Source organism: Papio anubis, chromosome 12 (genome assembly GCF_008728515.1).
Source record: "Papio anubis isolate 15944 chromosome 12, Panubis1.0, whole genome shotgun sequence".
NCBI classification, from domain to species: domain Eukaryota; kingdom Metazoa; phylum Chordata; class Mammalia; order Primates; family Cercopithecidae; genus Papio; species Papio anubis.
The window spans coordinates 118,149,208-118,167,665 of record NC_044987.1 but is presented as its reverse complement, the minus strand read 5'-3'; the positions used below and the strand labels follow the sequence as shown (position 1 = coordinate 118,167,665).

General features: G+C 48.0%; 1 protein-coding gene across 1 annotated transcript; it reads left to right on the top strand.

Moving 5' to 3' along the window:
- Window positions 1–7,761: 7,761 nt before the first annotated feature.
- On the top strand, window positions 7,762–8,724 carry MRGPRD (MAS related GPR family member D). Its single transcript, XM_031653787.1, has one exon. The coding sequence runs from the start codon at window positions 7,762–7,764 to the stop codon at window positions 8,722–8,724; it is 963 nt and encodes a 320-aa protein (XP_031509647.1).
- The last annotated feature ends 9,734 nt before the right edge of the window (window positions 8,725–18,458 follow it).

Here is an 18,458-nt window from a genome sequence, read left to right as displayed (position 1 = left end):
CCTGACACACTGCTGGCCCCTGGGAAATGTCTGCAAGGGGCTCCCTGGTGACCCCCAAGAGGAAGCCAGGTGCCCTGAGGGCCTCTGAACGCCACTGGACATCACCACCCTGTCCAGGCACCCAGAGCAGAGTGGGGGACGGGGAAGGTGGCAGGTGGGGGACAATGGCCTGGGAAGACCCATCTGAAGTATAACCACAAGGCCCGTGGGACAGCAGCGTGAGTCTGCACCTTCCCCTCTCAGAGTTGCGGGGCCCCTGGTCTCCCTTCCCCACAGAGCACTGCACAAACACCCCTGAACCCGCACAGAGTAGACCCGCGTCATCCTGCAGCAGCCATGTTGGTGCACAGGTGACCCAGAGGCAGAGGCCAGGCTCCATGGCATTAGATGGGGGGTTCCCCAACAAGCTGGAGAGGGATCAGGCAACAGGTCCCCAAGCCCCCCTGGGAAGGGCCTGACCCTGGGGTCCAGCCACATACACACACACTTCTCCTGCAGTCAGCACCCCACTCCCTCACCTGGTTCCCCCCAACTCCCTTCCCACCTGAGTCCCTCCCGGCCCCTACCCTCTGAGTCCCTCACCTTGTTAGTTACAGCCTGAGCTGTAGGGTGGGACTGCCTTTAACTGTGTGTTTCCTACACACAACTGTGAGCTCATGGCCGTCGTGGTCATCATTATATGTGCTCTGTGTGTCTGTGTACATGGGTATACATGTGTGTGTGTTTACTGTGTATATGTGTATGTGCTGTGTATAGAGCTATGTGTTCTATGTGTATATATGTGCTACATATGTATATATGAATATATGCTATGTGCAATATGTGTATATGTCTGTGCATATGTGTGTGTGCACTATTATATATGTGTATGTGTTTTTATAAATATGTATGTATGTATCTGGCACATAGTATGAGTTTGGTAAATGTTTAAATCTGTTTTGAACCTGAGGGGACATTTCCAATGATAGTAGAATCTGAATTTACTACCGCTTGCATGATGCCAAATCTCCCAGCCAAGAAATCCATCAAAAACCTGGTCCTGGACCTGTGAAATCCTTTGAATATCCACAGAGGCCAATGCCAAATGCCTGGGTAGCAAAACCTTTATGACAACGTGGGGCTCCCACAAGAAAAAGTAATGATATCCCTGTAGAAGGAAACCAGTAATTGCAAACATAAAAATAAAAAAATAATAAAAATAATAATAAAAAAACAGCCAGTTGCGGTGGCTCACGGCTGTAATCCAGCACTTTGGGAGACTGAGGTGGGCAGATCACTTGAGGTCAGGAGTTCCAGACCAGCCTGGCCAACATGGCAAAAACCCATCTCTACTAAAAATACAAAGATTAGCCAAGCATGGGGGCACATGCTTGCAATCCCAGCTACTTGGGAGGCTGAGGCAGGAGAATCGCTTGAACCCAGGAGGCAAAGTTTGCAGTGAGCCAAGATCATGGCCACTGCACTGGAGCCTGGGCAACATAGTGGAACTCTGTCTCAAACACAAAAAAAATTAGTAAGGATGAAGAGGACCACTACATAAAGGACACGATTCCCCAGTGTTATCAAATAATCTTGGATTTGTAGTCACTTAACAAAGTTTCAAAATAGGTGGAAGACAAAATGACAAGACCTCAGTCATCACGGGTTGATATTTATAGCAGACAAATTAATAAAGCTACAGATAATGTAAATAGCATAATTTTTAAAACATAGTCAAGCGGATATAGAAAGAAAATAGAAATTAACCATCTATTAGGCTTCAAGATGCATCTCAACAAATCTCAAAAAACTGACTACATTATCTGACTTTCTTGCAATATTAACAACAAAAAGATAGCTAGACTCATGCATTACAAAATGTATTTCTAAATAACTTACAGACATTTAAAATTCGTATTTGCAATAGTTTTGAATTATAAGCTATTTAGACAACAATAAAAACACTCGATATCAAAATTTATGAAACATCTAAAGAAATACTTAGTGCTACATTTATAGCCCTAAATACCTGTTACCAAAAAGAGAAGATTTAAAAATTAATTACATAAGCATTCAACAAAGGAAGCTGAAAAAGAATCATAGCGTAAATCCAAAGAAAATGGGAAAAAAAAGCATAAATTAAGGAAATATGAAGCAAAGAAACAGTAGAGATGATTTTTATTTTTAAATAGTTCTCATAAAACAACCCTCTGGCAAACTAATCAAGAAAAAACAGGAGTAAAGTCACAAATAAAGACTGGCAGATAGAAGTGAAGTTGTAAAAATTCTGAATGAATATAAGAAACTACTGTGCGTATTGTACTGATAAATGTGAAACCAAAAAGCAAGAACAATTTTCTAGAAAAATAATATTGCCTACTGTAACTCAGTAAGAAATTAAATGCCTGAGTAGACTGAAAACATTAAATACATTGGATTTGTAGTTCTTTTTAAAGCCATGCACGTCCACTCACACTTACATAAAAATTACCAGACCAGATGGTCTTACCTTCTGCCAAACCTTCAAAGAAAGATAATCCTTACATGACACAAATTGTTCTAGAAGACAGAGAAAAAGGGTAACCTCTCCAACTCATTTTATAAAGCCAGTGTCATCTTTTAGCTTTGAAATAAAAAACAGGCAAGGATAGTACCAGAAGGGGAAATTATGGGCCAATTGCAGATATAAACATGGATGAAAATGTTCTAAATAAAATCAAAGCAAAAAACCCTCAGAACTAACTAAATGGTTTATCTTAGAAATAGAAGGTTGAATAAATGCCAGAAAATCTATCAATATATATTCACCACATAAACAGACAGAAGGAGAAAAAAAGAAAATTTTTATCTTGGTAGATGCAGAAAAAAAGGTTTATGACAAATTCCATGCATTTATGATAAAAACTCTCAGAAAACTACAAGGAAACCTTCTCACTTTGATAAAAGATAGTACCAAAAACTGAGAGTAAACATCATATCTAATGGAGAAACTTTAGACACATGCTCTTTAAAATTAGACAGAAGACGGCCGGGCGCGGTGGCTCACGCCTGGAATCCCAGCACTTTGGGAGGCCGAGGCGAGCGGATTATGAGGTCAGAAGATTGAGACCATCCTGGCTAACACAGTGAAACCCCGGGTTGCTAAAAATACAAAAAATTAGCTGGGCGTGGTGGTGCGTGCTTGTAGTCCCAGCTACTCGGGAGGCTAAGGCAGGAGAATTGCTTGAACCTGGGAGTCAGAGGTTGCAGTGAGCTGAGATTGTGCCACTACACTCCAGCCTGGGCGACAGAGCAAGACTCCATTTAAAAAAAAATAAATAAATAAATAAAAATAAAAATCATAAACCCTCAGATCCAAGAACCTCAATGAATATAATGAACAGCAAAATAAACTATACCAAAGAATATCATATCTACACTTTTGAAAACCAATGATTAAGAGAAGACCTTAAAACAGTCAGACAGGCCAGGTGCAGTGGCTCATGCCTGTAAACCCAGCACTTTGGGAGGCTGACGTAGGTGGATTGCTTGAGCTCATGAGTTTGAGACCAGCCTCGGTAACATGGCGAAATCCCATCTCTACAAAAAATACAAAAATTAGCCGGGCGTGGTGGTGTGCACCTGTAGTCCCAGCTACTTGGGAGGCTGAGGTGGGAGGATGGCTTGAGCCCAGGAGATGAAGATTGCAGTGAGTCGAAATTGTGCCACTGCATTCCAGCCTGGGTGACAGAGCCAGACCCCGTCTCAAAATAAATAAATAAATAAATAAGAGGGAGAAAAGAATGAGAATTATTACAGAGCTCTTTTCAGAAGTTATGCAAGACAAGAGACCACAGAATGACATCTTTAAAGTTTTAAAAGATAAATTTAAAAAACGGTCAACCTAGACTTCTTTATCTAGAGAAAATATCCTTCAAAAATGAAGGTGATACATTACCTACAAAAATTAACTTAAAATGAATCAATGACTTAAATATAAGAGCTAAAGCCACAAAATCCTTAGAAAAGAACACAGAGGTAAATCTCCAATCTCCATGAACTTGGATTTGGCAGTGGATTCTTAGATATGACACCAAAGACACAAGCAGCAAAAGAAAAAAATAGATAAACTGGACTTCATCAAAGTAAAAACCTTTGTGTCTCAAAGGACACCATCAGGAGAGTGAAAAGGCAACCTACAGAGTGGGAGAAAATATTTGTAAATCATATCTCATAAGAGTCTAATATATACAATTTTTATTTTTAAAAAACTTTCGGCGTGGTGGCTGACACCTATAATCCCAGCACTTTGGGAGGCCAAGGCAGGTGGATCACCTGAGGTCAGGAGTTCAAGAGCAGCCTGGCCAATACAGTGAAACCCTGTCTCTACAAAAGTACAAAAATTAGCCAGGCATGATGGCGGGTGCCTGTAATCCCAGATACTCGGGAGGCTGAGGCGGAAGAATCACTTGAATCTAGGAGGCGGAGGTTGCAGTGAGCCGAGATCGTGCCATTGCACTCCAGCCTGGGCAAGAAAGTGAGACTCTGTCTTAAAAATAAATAAATAGGCCGGGCGCGGTGGCTCAAGCCTGTAATCCCAGCACTTTGGGAGGCCGAGACGGGCGGATCACGAGGTCAGGAGATCGAGACCATCCTGGCTGACACGGTGAAACCCCGTCTCTACTAAAAAAATATACGAAAACTTAGCCGGGCGAGGTGGCGGGTGCCTGTAGTCCCAGCTACTCGGGAGGCTGAGGCAGGAGAATGGCGTAAACCCGGGAGGTGGAGCTTGCAGTGAGCTGAGATCCGGCCACTGCACTCCAGTCTGGGTGACAGAGCGAGACTCCGTCTCAAAAAAAAAAAATAAATAAATAAATAAATAAATAAATAAATAAATAAATAAGTAAATAAAACTTTAACAGTTCAACAATAAAAAGACAATCCAATTTTAAAGTAGAAAGGATCTGAATAGATATTTCCTCAAAGATATACAAATCACCAATAAGCACGTGAAAAAATGTTCAACATCATTTGTCATTAGGGAAATGCAAATCAAAATCACAATGAGATACTAATTCACACACCGACTAGGATGGCTACAATAAAAAAGACAGATAATAAAAAATCTTGGTGAAGGTGTAGAGAAGTCAGAACCTTCATACATTGTAGGTGCCTACTTTATTCACGGAAAGGGCCTGGACAACGGTGAGAACTCACTGGGGTACACTGAATGAATGAACTACCGAATAATTGAATGCAGAAACTAATGGAATCCTCCCAATGTCCGATTCACCAGCAAGGCTTATGGACTCTACTTTTAAATTTTATTCCAGACCAAGTCGTTTCTCATGACCTACACTCCACAGCCACCACCCCAGTTCAGCTCCCACTAGCACCTGCATCAGACTCCTTGCCTCCCAGCCTCTCCTCTTGTCCTTATCAGTCTATTCTCCATGCAGCAGCCTAAACAAACTTTGAAAAATTAACTAAGTTACTGTCAACATCACGGTTTTCATGTTGGATGGTGGGTACCTACATTAATATGCATACAAACATACATACACTAAAAAATAAAAGAGGGCAACCAATGTTAACAGGATGTCATGAAAAAAGAAGTATTATTATTAACCCAATTCCACGCATCAGCTGTCCAATAAAAATGTAAGTAGGCCGGGCGCAGTGGCTCATGCCTGTAATCCCAGCACTTTGGGAGGCTGAGGCGGGTGGATCACGAGGTCAGGAGATTGAGACCAGCCTAGCATCACGAGGTCAGGAGATTGAGACCAGCCTAGCCAACATGGTGAAACCCTGTCTGTACTGAAAATACAAAAATTAGCTGGGCATGGTGGCACGTGCCTGTAGTCCCAGCTACTTGGGAGTCTGAAGCAGGAGAATTGCTTGAACCACGGAGCTGGAGGTTGCAGTGAGCCGAGATCACACCACTGCACTCCAGCCTGGTGACAGAGGGAGACTCCGTCTCAAAAAAAAAAGTAAGTAAAACTTTTTAGATGTAATAAAATACCATTTACAATGCCAGTAAAACCACTACAACAATATCTAAAAATTAACACAATAAAGTGTACAGAACTTTCGTGAGTAAAATTTCAATGTTATGGCCAGACACAGTGGCTCACACCTGTAATCTCCACACTTTGAGAGCCCGAGGCAGGCCAGATCACCTGAGGTCAGGAGTTCGAGACCAGCCTGGCCAACATGGCAAAACCCCATCTCCACTAAAAATACAAAACTTAGCCAGGCGTGGTGGCAGGTGCCTGTAATCCCAGCTACTCTACTCAGGAAGCTGAAGCAGGAGAATCACTTAAAACCAGGAGGTGGAGGTTGCAGTGAGCCCAGATTGTGCCACTGCACTCCAGCGTGGGCAAAAAGAGTGAGACTCTACCTGAAAAAAAAAAAATTCCAATGCTGTTATTAATTATTTTAAAGGCTTTGAGAGCAGAGAGGCATTTCAGGCTATGGACACAATGACTTAACATTGTGAATGCGAAGCAGCCATTCAGAAAAAGAATTACCAGGCAACATTTAGTGAAACTAAATGTGTATATGTTCTATGACCGAGCAATCCTCCTCCAAGAATGTATCCCAGAAAAATCCTGAGTCAAGTCCAATGGGCACATGCATGAGGATGTTCAACACAGTGTTTTGGTGATAACGGGAATTTTGAAGCAAGCTGAGGATCCACAGTAAGGAATGGATAACAGATCAGTGTGCATGATGACATTTTAAACCACAACTTTTGCATACAGCCCCCTGGATATATCCTACAAACATATCGTCAAGTGAAAAATAAAATAAAACAAAACCCATCATTAATTCTAAATCACAACATTTATGTAAATTTAAAACACAATGGGCAACCACTCCATCTTGAAAGACATTGAGGTATCCAAGGACTTGTGTGAAACAGGTTGGAATGGATGCAAGTGGTGGGAGGAAAAAGGCAGCTAAGATGGGATGGGGAAGGAAACTTGAATAAATGGAGGGTTTTTAACAGGCTGATGCTCATGGTGCATCTTAAATTAAGGAGTGTAGTTAATTCTACTCTTTGCCCCAGGCCTAATTTGTTTTTTAAGAGACAGGGTCTTGCTCTGTCTTCCAGGCTGGTGTGCAGTGGTGGGACCATGGCTCACTACAACCTCAATGTGCCCGGCTCAAGCGATCCTCACACCTCGGCCTTTCAGGTAGCTGACACAGGTGTGTGCCACCATGCCCGGCTAATTTAAAAAAAAAAAAATTGTAGAGATGGGATCTTGCTATGTTGCCCAGGCTGATCTCAAACTCCTGGCCTCAAGCAAGCCTCCCAAAGTGCTGGGGTTACAGGCATGCACCACCACACCCAGCCCAAGGTCATTTTTTTTTTTTAGTTAACTCAGAGGGTTTGACAATTACAGGAGGAAAAAAATGATATCAAATGCTTCTATCAAATATTTTTTCTACGTCTATTGATAATAATGACTTTTCTATAATAGATGTAGAAAAAGCATTTGATAAAAGTCAATACATCTCCATGATTTAAAAAATAATTCAAATCAAGATAGAGGAGAATTTTTTAAACTGGTAACGGACATCTATAACAGCTTTGTAGGTATAAAGGTGACCCTGGAGGCAGGTCTGGGCTGAGTGAGTCACAGGAGGGAGGGAAGGTTAAGCCTCCCGGCCACGGTCTGTTGCATAAAGAATCTGGAGGGTAGAGCTCTGAAGCTGGAAATTCGAGGGGCTCCCAGGGGTTCCCCCATGGTCCCAGCAACACAGAATTTCACATTGGTGCATCTTCCTCTTGTAGGGATGAACCAGACTTTGAATAGCAGTGGGACTGCAGAGTTGGCCCTAAACCATTCCAGAGGGAGCGTGGTGCACACGGCCTGCCTGGTGCTGAGCTCCCTGGCCATGTTCACCTCCCTGTGCGGGATGGCAGGCAACAGCATGGTGATCTGGCTGCTGGGATTTCGAACGCGCAGGACTCCCTTCTCCATCTATATCCTCAACCTGGCGGCAGCTGACCTCCTCTTCGTCTTCAGCATGGCTGCCATGCTCAGCCTGGAAACCCAGCCCCTGGTCAGTACCACTGACAAGGTCCACGAGCTGATGAAGAGACTGAAGTACTTTGCCTACACAGCGGGCCTGAGCCTGCTGACAGCCATCAGCACCCAGCGCTGTCTCTCCGTCCTCTTCCCTATCTGGTTCAAGTGTCACCGGCCCAGGCACCTGTCAGCCTGGGTGTGCGCCCTGCTCTGGATGCTGTGTCTCCTGACAAATGGGTTGACCTCTTGCTTCTGCAGCAAGTTCCTGAAATTCAATAAAGACCGGTGCTTCCAGGTGGACATGGTCCAGGCTGCCCTCATCATGGGGGTCTTAACCCCAGTGATGACTCTGTCCAGCCTGACCCTCTTTGTCCGGGTGCGGAGAAGCTCCCAGCAGTGGCGGCGGCAGCCCACTCGGCTGTTCGTGGTGGTCCTGGCCTCTGTCCTGGTGTTCCTCATCTGTTCCCTGCCCCTGGGCTTCTACTGGTTCGTGCTGTACTGGTTGAACCTGCCGCCTGACACGAAGCTCCTGTACTTCAACTTGTCACGCCTCTGCTCGTCCGTGAGCAGCAGCGCTAATCCCCTCATCTACTTCCTGGTGGGCAGCCGGAGAAGTCGCAGGCTGCAGGGGTCGCTGGGGACTGTGCTGCAACGGGCGCTTCGTGAGGAGCCCGAGCTAGAAGGTGGGGAGACGCCCACCACGGGCACCAATGAGATGGGGGCTTGAGAGCCACCCACAGGTGCTTCCCATCTGTGCGAGCCTGTGTCCTGGAGATTCCCGAGCCGTGAGCTGCCTCCCGCCTCATCCTTGCCAAGTGCCTGGCCAGCCTTCTTGGGGGAGCCCCAAGGACTTTGCAACTGCATGTGGGGGGTTACTTCCCTGCATGTCAAAGCTCCCCACACCACCTGTGTCCTGAATCTCACAATGCAACCCTGCGGGAAGGTGCAATTTATTTGGCTGTAGCAGATCATCTGGTTGGGGGAAAATACTAGCTTTTAGCCCTCCCCTGCTTTAAGCTGGTTATCTATGGGTGGATAACAGGCATCTCATTTGAATATGAAAGTTTTCTCCCAACCACCTTCACTGCCTAAGACAACATCTTTGTGCAGGGGCGGGTGACCCGGGGGATCTTTGGCCCTATGCTGGTCCTTGGGTGGCACCAAATGGCCACGAAGGCAGTACCCCCATGCACCTTTCCCCAGGTGTGCCTGCAGTCTGCAAGTAAACAGTGTTGCCATCGCTGACCCAGATCTCGCTGGCTGTGGGCCATGAGACTCTGCCCCACTGTCCCTCTGACCCCTGGCCAGCCTTTGACCCCTGGCATTTGCTGTTAAGTTGCCTTACCCTGTCACCCCTTGCACCCAGGGCAGGCCTGTTCGCTTTCCTCCAGGCTGCACTGGGAAGGGAAGAGCCTCTGCCTGGGTTCACTGGCAGTCACTCCAGCAGACGCTGATGGGACAGTGCCCCAGGCAGTGGAGGACAGCCTGCCAGGCAGTGTCCCCCAGAGCCAGAGTCTCGTACCTGACTGACCGTCCCTCCCAGGGCCCCTCACTTTGCCCAAAGGCCCAAAGAGGGAACATCTGGGACACACATCAGCCAGCTCCACTCTCCTCCCTCCCCTTTTCCTTCCCACAGTACCCAGGGTCCAGAACAAGGCCGATGTTCCCTGCACTTTCCATACATCACAGCCCTTTCCTACCACCCAGCATCCGGCCTCGAGGCTCAGGGCTTGCAGGGAGGGGCTGCAAGACAGGAGGTCCCTGCAGAGTCAGTCCCGGACTTAAAGAGGTGAAGGAGGAGGAAAGACAGGAAGTGGAAAGATCCTGTCTCCAGACCACAGCCTGGCCTGCAAGCCTGGCACCCGGCTGCCTCATCCTGTTTTTCAGGTCAGAAGGTGAAAATGATCTTGTTCTTTCTCTTGGCATCTTTCTGAAGCAAATCTCAGTCTCCTCCCAAAAGATGGAACCTTTGAACCAGCCAGGGCACAGGTCAGATCCTGAGACAGGAGAGGACGGCTCATCAGTAAGCTATAAAATACACCCTGGAATCAACTCTCACAGCCTACGGTTCTGTGCCGTGGCAGGCGATGCTGTCCTGGGGACTCGAAGACTGTACACCTGGCCAGGACTCCCCTTCCTGGGGTCTCCCTGGGTGTTCACTGCCCTGGGCTGGAGGCTGTGCAGCCCTCGCAGGAGAAATTACCTCTGAGTGCTTTCATTTCCTGGGCCACGTGCTTTCCCACCTAGGGCTCAGGCCCCCCGGGTCTGTATGTCCTGGAGAGGCATGCAAGGCAGAGTGGCGGTTCTTTATCAGTCATTCCAGCATTTAGCAGAGCGCTTGGTGCCAGCACTGGCCTCGCATGCCACACGCACTTAACAAGTGCTTATTTAGCCAGTAAGAGTCACTGATGCTTTACAGCCCATGTTTTCTCCAGGATCCAACCCACATCTTTTTTTGTTTTTTTGTTTTTTTTTTTTGAGACGGAGTCTCACTCTGTCGCCCAGGCTGGAGTGAATGGCGCAATGTCGGTTCACTGCAAGCTCCACCTCCCGGGTTCACACCATTCTCCTGCCTCAGCCTCCCATGTAGTTGGGACTACAGGCACCCGCCACCACGCCCAGCTAATTTTTTTGTATTTTCGGTAGAGACGGGGTTTCACCGTGTTCGCCAGGATGGTCTCGATCTCCTGACCTCGTGATCCATCCGCCTCGGCCTCCCAAAGTGCTGGGATTACAGGCTTGAGCCACCGCGACAACCCACATCTTCTGACTACAAACCCCATGCTTCATGATCCTTCTGCAACCTGGGCAGCCACAAGGTGGCCCAGTCTGAAGCCGACGGTTGGTAGGCGGACCATCTCGCATCTTAGCAGTCAGTGGCTACCACAGGGCCCCTCATTTGCAAGGGGAGGAGCCCTAGAAATTGTTCACATGATGATGTTACGTTTCGATAAAACTTATAAAATGATATATTCATGAGACCTTCTACTCTGGTACCTCCATCACACTCCACTTTAGGTCAGATGGCACTGGTGTGTGCACAGGTATTTGGGGGGTGGGGTTGAGTGGAAGTGGAGTTAGGGGGTCCGTGCAGTTTGGGCTTAGTGAGGTGTATTTATGTGGTTTCCGATCACCTCCGTGTGTGGTTAGGCAATTGCTAGCGCCCCAGGGTAGGAAGTATGTGGAGTAGTGGGTAACAGAAGAAATAAGATTTGAAATGTACAGAATCAGAAGCTAGCTTATAGAAGAATCCTCCAATCCCCAGATGTACAATTCTAAGTGGGGGGTCCTGTTCTCACCGGTGCCTGCTCAGAGCAGGTCTCCCCTGTTAGCAAGATCCTTGCTAATACAGCGTGTGTAATCAGAACACATACCACATTTATCAATTTTGTTTCAGAGTCAAACCCTGAACTGAATTCCTTCTCAAAGTTACTTGGGCCTGTGCCCAGGAATGAACAAGGACAGCTTAAAGGTTCGAAGCAAGACAGAGTTGGTTAGGTAGGAACGGCTCCCAGGACCCACCTCCTCCGCCTGTTTTTGTAGCCTGGACGCTGATTGATTCGGGTAAAGCAGCTCACAATGCCCCTCTGCAGTTTGCTAGATCAGACGGCCATGGAACTCACAGCTTCATGGGTCTGTTATTCATTCCACAAACACTTCTGAGCACTCACCATGAGCCAGGCATTCCTTGTAAGAGGCTGCACATCCATCCACGGAAAAGGAGATATTCGGAAATTCCCGGAAGACACAGGACAGATCCTGACCCCAACAAGCCAAACCCTGAAGAACCACCCAGGGGCTTCTAGTGCCTGAAGGACGTCGTCCTCCCTGATCTGAGGCGGCGGTCCCAGCCTTCCTAGAAGAGCTGCTGCCCTCTCCAGGGAGCTGCATTACAGGAAACAAGATTCCCCCCGCCCCACCCTCACAGTCATCCTTACCTTGGATCAGATCCCAGCCTGACCCAGGGTGGCTGGAGAGGAACGCAGGAATTTCATACTCTGTTGTTCAACATCTGGGTGATTTCTGTGGGAATGACATTTTGGGAGTGCTTAACAGGGGAGGGCGTCCGTTACTGAAGATTGAATGGAATGCGTCATATGTGTGCACGTACAGACCCCTGCGTCCCACGGCCAGGCCCACAGGGTTGGATGTGGCCTAAGAATCTGGTTAGCACAGATCTGAAACTCACCCAGGCCAGGGAAGTCAGATGACGGAAAGCCCACCGCATAGACTGTAGAGAGAAGAACTCAAATACACCAGAAAAGAACAGGTGAATCTCCCACGGCAGGCACTCTCCCCCTCACCACATCCACAGAGGACCCAGAGGACGCTGTCCCCCAGCGACTGGGGACATACACGGCAAAGGATGCACCAGGATGTTCTCAGATGCTCTGGCCATGGCAAGAGGGATATTTTGGAAATGCATGCGCTAGAGAAAGGACGTGTACAGATGGCCCTGTTGCCTGCGGTGGGTCCAACGTCCAATCCCCTTTCTAAAGCAACCGGAACACCCTTGGTAGGAACGGCCACCCTGTCTTGATGAGCCGGTAAATCCAGTACCTTGTGCCCTGGAAGCGTAAGGAACCCCTTGCTGAAAACCCTCATCATCTCATCCAACCAGGGGGTGGGCGTGGCCTGCACTGGGTGAAAGGGTGTCTCCCAAAATGCCGCGCTCACCGGAATCTCAGAATGTGGCCTGATTTGGACATAGGGTCTTTGCAGATGTACTTAGACAGGATGAGGTCATACGGAGTAGTGAAGGCCCCAATCCAACATGACAGGTGTCCTTATCAGAAAGCCAGGCGAACAGACACAGATAGAAAGGAGAACACTGCCTGATGAAGGAGGCAGAGGCTGGAGAGAAGCAGCTACAAGGCAAGGAACGCCAGGGTTGCAGGAGCCACCAGAAGCTGGGAGAGGGGCAAAGAGTGGATCCTCCCCTCGAGCATCCAGAGGGAGCCAGCCTGACCTTACTTTCATCTCAGACTTCTGGCCTCCAGCACTGTGACAGAATGAATTCCAGTTGTGTTAAGCCACCAAGTTTCTGGTATTTGTTATGGCAGCCACGGGGAACCAATACACGGCCTAGGGCTGCCCACTGACACCTACACTCCGAGAGAACTGAAGTCTGACACAAGTAACCCAACGAGGGAAGGCGCCTTGGCCACGTCTGGCCCTTGAGTAGCTCCTGTACTTCTCCAGCCTGTTCTCTAGGCACCAGTCAATTCAGCAGCTCCTTCACAGGCTGCCAATGAATGTCTATCTTTCTTTTTATTTTTTCCTTAAGTCAGACAGGGCTGATTATAGCTGTCTCAGCCAAGGAACCCAGATGCACATTATTGTCCTTTGGGTAACTGCATAAGTGGAGATGTTTTGGGCAGCAAGCGAATGAAACTGAGGTCAAACTGGATCAAAGGGAAAGGAATGTATTTGCTTTAGTAACTAAAAGCTCCAAAATATCATGACTTCAGGCATGGGCCAATCCAGGTGATCTAACAGTGTCATCAGGAACCTATTTCTCTCCCTCCATCAGTTCTGCTCTCCACTGTGACCTTTTTCTCAGGCAGGCACTCCCCCTTTGTTGGCATAATGGGTTCCCACTGTGCAGACTTCCTTCCGTCCCACCAGCTCCGTGGCTCCAGAAGGAGGAGAGTCCCTTTTCCACAGTATTTCCCAGAAAACTCCTGCGAATGACTCTTGTTGGATACATTGCAATTGAGGCTTCTTGGCCTAGAAACTGATGTACTTTTCCCAAAATGAATTATGGAGCTGATGGGGTGGAATAGGGTGGTTGTCCAAGTCTGGAGAATGTTAAACTCATGTGAAGCCAGAAGTGAGGTCACAATCCCCCCCGAACAACATCGGGGCCATGGACGTCATGACCATTGGCTGGTCAGGTTTGGGATTTGGCTGGCCTCCAACTCTCTTAAAAGCATGGTTGTCTTGTGGAATATGTGCATTCCATCAACTCCCACAATCAAAGCCAAGGCCTTGCAGAGTCACGGTCCTTCAACTGGCATAAGGGCCAAGATGTTCCTCCAATTTTCCCCAGCTCTTCCTGGTCTGCAACCTGGCTCTGTGAGTTGTGCAATATTTGTGGGGTGGGGGGACACTGCAGGGAACTGAACTGAATTTAGTCCTCCTGAAGAATGTCAAAAAAAAATGTGACTATAGGGGCACTGCCAGGACAGCCATGGGAGGAACTGATAAAAGAGGTAGGAAAATCAGGACATCACACTGCATCAATGTAACTACCAACAGAAGCTGGAATAACAGCCAACTGTAGCTTTCATTCCATAGAAACAGAGATCCACTCTAGCTTTGTAGCCATGTGGGGCTACCTCCCCACATTCTGGGCTGGGCTGTTGTTTGCTGTTGCTGCTCACTGATAAAATCTGCTACTTTTGTGTTTATGAGTCTGTGTGTTCCTTTAGGTCTTGATTTCTATTTCCCCAACAGGGCTCATCTGCTGCCCCCATCCCCAGGTCACAGCTGAGGGGACAGATGGCTCTCACAGTTGGGATGACATCCAGCTTCTTGGGCAGGAAGCGTGCCCTGGAGGGACTTTCTCAGGTTGGCTGGCAGGACCCCTGCCTTTGCTGGGACTTCAGCGTGGAGTGGGGCATTCATCGCTGCCTACAAGTTTAGGCCACTTGACTTTTGCTATAGTTTGAGTGTATGTGTCCCTTCAAAATTCATACGTTGAAATTTAATCACCAGTGTGATAGTATTAAAAGGTGAGGACTTTAGGAGGTGATTGGTGCCCTTTTGAAAGGGATTGGGGAAACTGGCCAGCCCCTTTTGCCCTTCAGCCATGTGAGGACATAGGAAGAGGTGCCACTATGAAGGCAAGACTGGGCCTTCACCAGATACCAAGTCTGCTGGCACTTTGATCTTGGACTTCCCAGCCTCCAGAACCAAGAGAAATAAATTTCTTTTTTTTTTCTTTCTTTCTTTTTTTTTTTTTTGAGACAGAGTCTTACTCTGTTGCCCAAGCTGGAGTGCAGTGGCACAATCATAGCTCACAGCAGACTTGAACTCTTGGGCTCAAGTGATCCTCCTGCCTCAGCCTGAGTAGCCAGGACTACAGGTGCAAGCCACCACACCTAGCTAATTTTTTTTTATTTTTTTGTAGAGATGGTGTCTTGGTACATTTCCCAGGCTGATCTTAAAGCCCTGGGCTCAAGCAATCCTCTTGCCTAGAAAGAAATTTCTACTCTTCATAAGTGTAAGTACCAGGTGTAAGGTATTTTGTTATAGCAGCAGGAACTAACGACGACAACTCTCAACCTCCTTGAATTGCTAATCCCTGGTGGAAGGGACCTCTCTGCACAGATCAGTTATTCCCATTTTCAGGTACTTCAGCCCCCAGAATACTGATTTTGTTGGATGGGACCCCCTACATTATTTAAGGAGGTGATTAAGTTAACATGAGGTCATTAGGGTAGACCCTAATCTCCCATGACTGGTGTATTAGTCTGTTTTCATGTTGCTATGAATACATACCCCAGATTGGGTAATTTATAAAGAAAAGAGGTTTGATTGACTCACAGTTCTGCATGGCTAGGGAAGCCTCAGGAAACTTACAATCATGGGAGGCAAAACAGGCACGTCTTACACGGCGGCAGGTGAGAGAAGTTTGTGCCAAGCAAAGGGGGAAGCCCCTTATAAAACCATCAGATCACACGAGTACTCACACACTATCATGAGAACAGCATGAGCGCACCCACCCCCATGATTCATTTACCTCCTACCGGGTTCCTCCTTATGGGAACTACAATTCAAAATGAGATTTGGTGGCTACACAGCCAAACGATATCAACTGGTGTCCTTATAAGAAGTGGAGATGAGGACACAGACACACACACAGAAGGACAACTTTGTGATGCAGGGAGAAGGTAGCAGAATCTGCCAGCCAAGGAGAGAGGCCTCAGGAGGAACCAGCCCTGCTGACTCCTTGATCTCAGACCTCCACACTCCAGGACTGTGGAAGAATCAATGTCTGTTGTGTAAGCCTCCTGGCCTGTGGCTTTGTAATAGCAGTCCCAGCAAATGCATGTCAGGCCGTCCTCAGTAGACACACACAGTCTGAGCACAACATCAGAGTTTACACAAAGTAGAACTTGTACAACAACTCACCACCTTCCCGCTAGCATCACAAATGGCGCAGCTGGGCACTGAGAAGAAGCTCACTGTCCCCCTCCACACCCCATGCAGACCCCACCAATCTTACACATTAGTTTGCCGTATGCAACACCCCACTCCCAGGTCGCAGTTTCCCCATCAGCTAGGAATCAGTTTTGAGAGATGGAAATCATGTAACCTACATTAAGCACGCTGCTTCTCAGAGGTTATGGCACCCACAGTTAGAACATCCACGGCATGGTCTTGTGTCAGGCATGGCTGGATCCTGGTGTGATCTTACATCAGGCATGGCTGGATCCTGGTGTGATCAGCAGCCTGGCTCTCCCCAGCTCCCAGCTTTGGCTTCCTTTGTTAAGTCCTTTTCAGGCTGGTTCCAGCCTGTGAGGGCAAGCATGCCACCAGCAAGACCTGGTGGTCCTTTCTTCTCCAGCTGAGAGCCCAACACTTCTTCAAAACCCCAGAAAAGGGTGGGTCAGGAGCGATGACAATCAGACCAGCTGGAGCCACGTGCGCATTCCTGAAACAATGACCTCGGTCAGGAGGTATACTATGCTGTGGCTGGCCTGGGCCAAATGTCAACCCACAGAACCCCACCTGGAACCCAAAGATAGGGGAAACCCAAGACGTCTCCACAGAGGAAGAGCAAATTGCACAGAGGAAGAGCAAATTGTTGTGTGCAGGAAAAATAACCATATTTCCCTACAGTGTCTGGGGTTGACTGAAGCACGTCAGTCTCTGTATTAGTTCATCCTCACACTGCTATAAAGGAATACCCGGTGGGGCACAGTGGCTCACGCCTGTAATCCCAGCACTTTGGGAGGCCAAGGCAGGTGGATCGCTTGAGCTCCAGAGTTCAACCCCAACCTGGACAACATGGTAAAACCCCATCTCTACCAAAAAAAAAAAAAAAAAAATTGTTTTAAATTAGCCAAGTGTGGTGGCGTGCGCCTGTAGTCCCAGCTACTCAGGAGGCTGAGGCAGAAGGATGGCTTGAGCCTGGGAGGTGGAGGTTGCAGTGAACTGTGATCATGGTACCACCACACTCTACCCTGGGTAATAAGAGAGCCCAGGCAGTGTCTCAAAAAAAAAAAAAAAAAAAAAAAGAAAGAAAGAAAGAAAGAAAAGAAAAAGGAACACCTGGGACTGGGTAATTGATAAAGAAGAAGGTTGAACTGGCTCACGGTTCTGCAGGCTGCACAGGAAGCGTGGCAGGCTGCACAGGAAGCGTGGCAGGCTGCACAGGAAGCGTGGCAGGCTGCACAGGAAGCGTGGCAGGCTGCACAGGAAGCGTGGCAGGCTGCACAGGAAGCGTGGCGGCGTGTCTCAGCCTCTGCTGAGGCCTCTAGAAACACAGTCAAGGTGGAAGGCGAAGGGGGAGCAGGTACATCTCATATGGTGGGAGCGGGAGGAAGAGAGAGACAGGGGCAGTGCCTCACACTGTCAACCCGATTCCATGAGAACCCTATCACGAGAACAGCACCACGGGGGAAATCCACCCCCAGGATCCGATCACCTTCCACCAGGCTGCACGTCCTACAGTGGGGATTATAGTTCAACATGAGATTTAGGCAGGGACACAGATCCAAATCATATCAGTCTCCAAGCACCTGGACTGCCAGTATCTCAGTATCTAGAGTCCTGGCTCATCCCTTTTCTGCCACCTGCTGCCAGCATGCTCCCTGCTCTCCCGTGCCTGCCCTTCTCCAGCTGCGGGCCAGGGCCGTGAGAACTCACATTCACAGACTTCAAGATTCTCCATCACCAGCCAGCCCATGACATCAGGACTTCGAGCCCTTTATTCATTTCCTGTGGCTGTTGGAACAAATTGATGACATGCTTAGTAGCTAAGAAAAACACAATTTCTTTCTTTTTTTTTTTGAGACAGTCTTGCACTGTTGCCCAGGCTGGAGTACAGTGGTGCGATCTTGGCTCACTGCAACCTCTGCCTCCCGGGTTCAAGCGATTCTCCTCTCTCAGCCTCCTGAGTAGCTGGGATTACAGGTGCCCGCCCCCCCAACCACGTCCGACTAATTTTTGTATATTTAGTAGAGATGGGGTTTCACCATGTTGGTCAGGCTGGTCTTGAACTTCTGACCTCAGGTGATCCACCCACCTCGGCCTCCCGAAGTGCTGGGATTACAGGTGTGAGTCACCGCACCCGACCAAAACAATTTTTCATCTTACAGTTCTGGAGGTCAGAGGTCTCAAGTGGGTCTTTGGGGCTATAGTCAAAGGCCGTGCTCCTTCCAGAGGCTGTAGGAGGGAACCCACTTCCCTGTGTTTCCCAGCTTCCAGAGGCAGCCCCTGTTCCTTGGC

What these genes read in the sequence shown, in the direction of transcription:
- MRGPRD (XM_031653787.1), top strand. Translation starts at nt 7,762, where the DNA reads ATGAACCAGACTTTGAATAGCAGTGGGACTGCAGAGTTGGCCCTAAAC.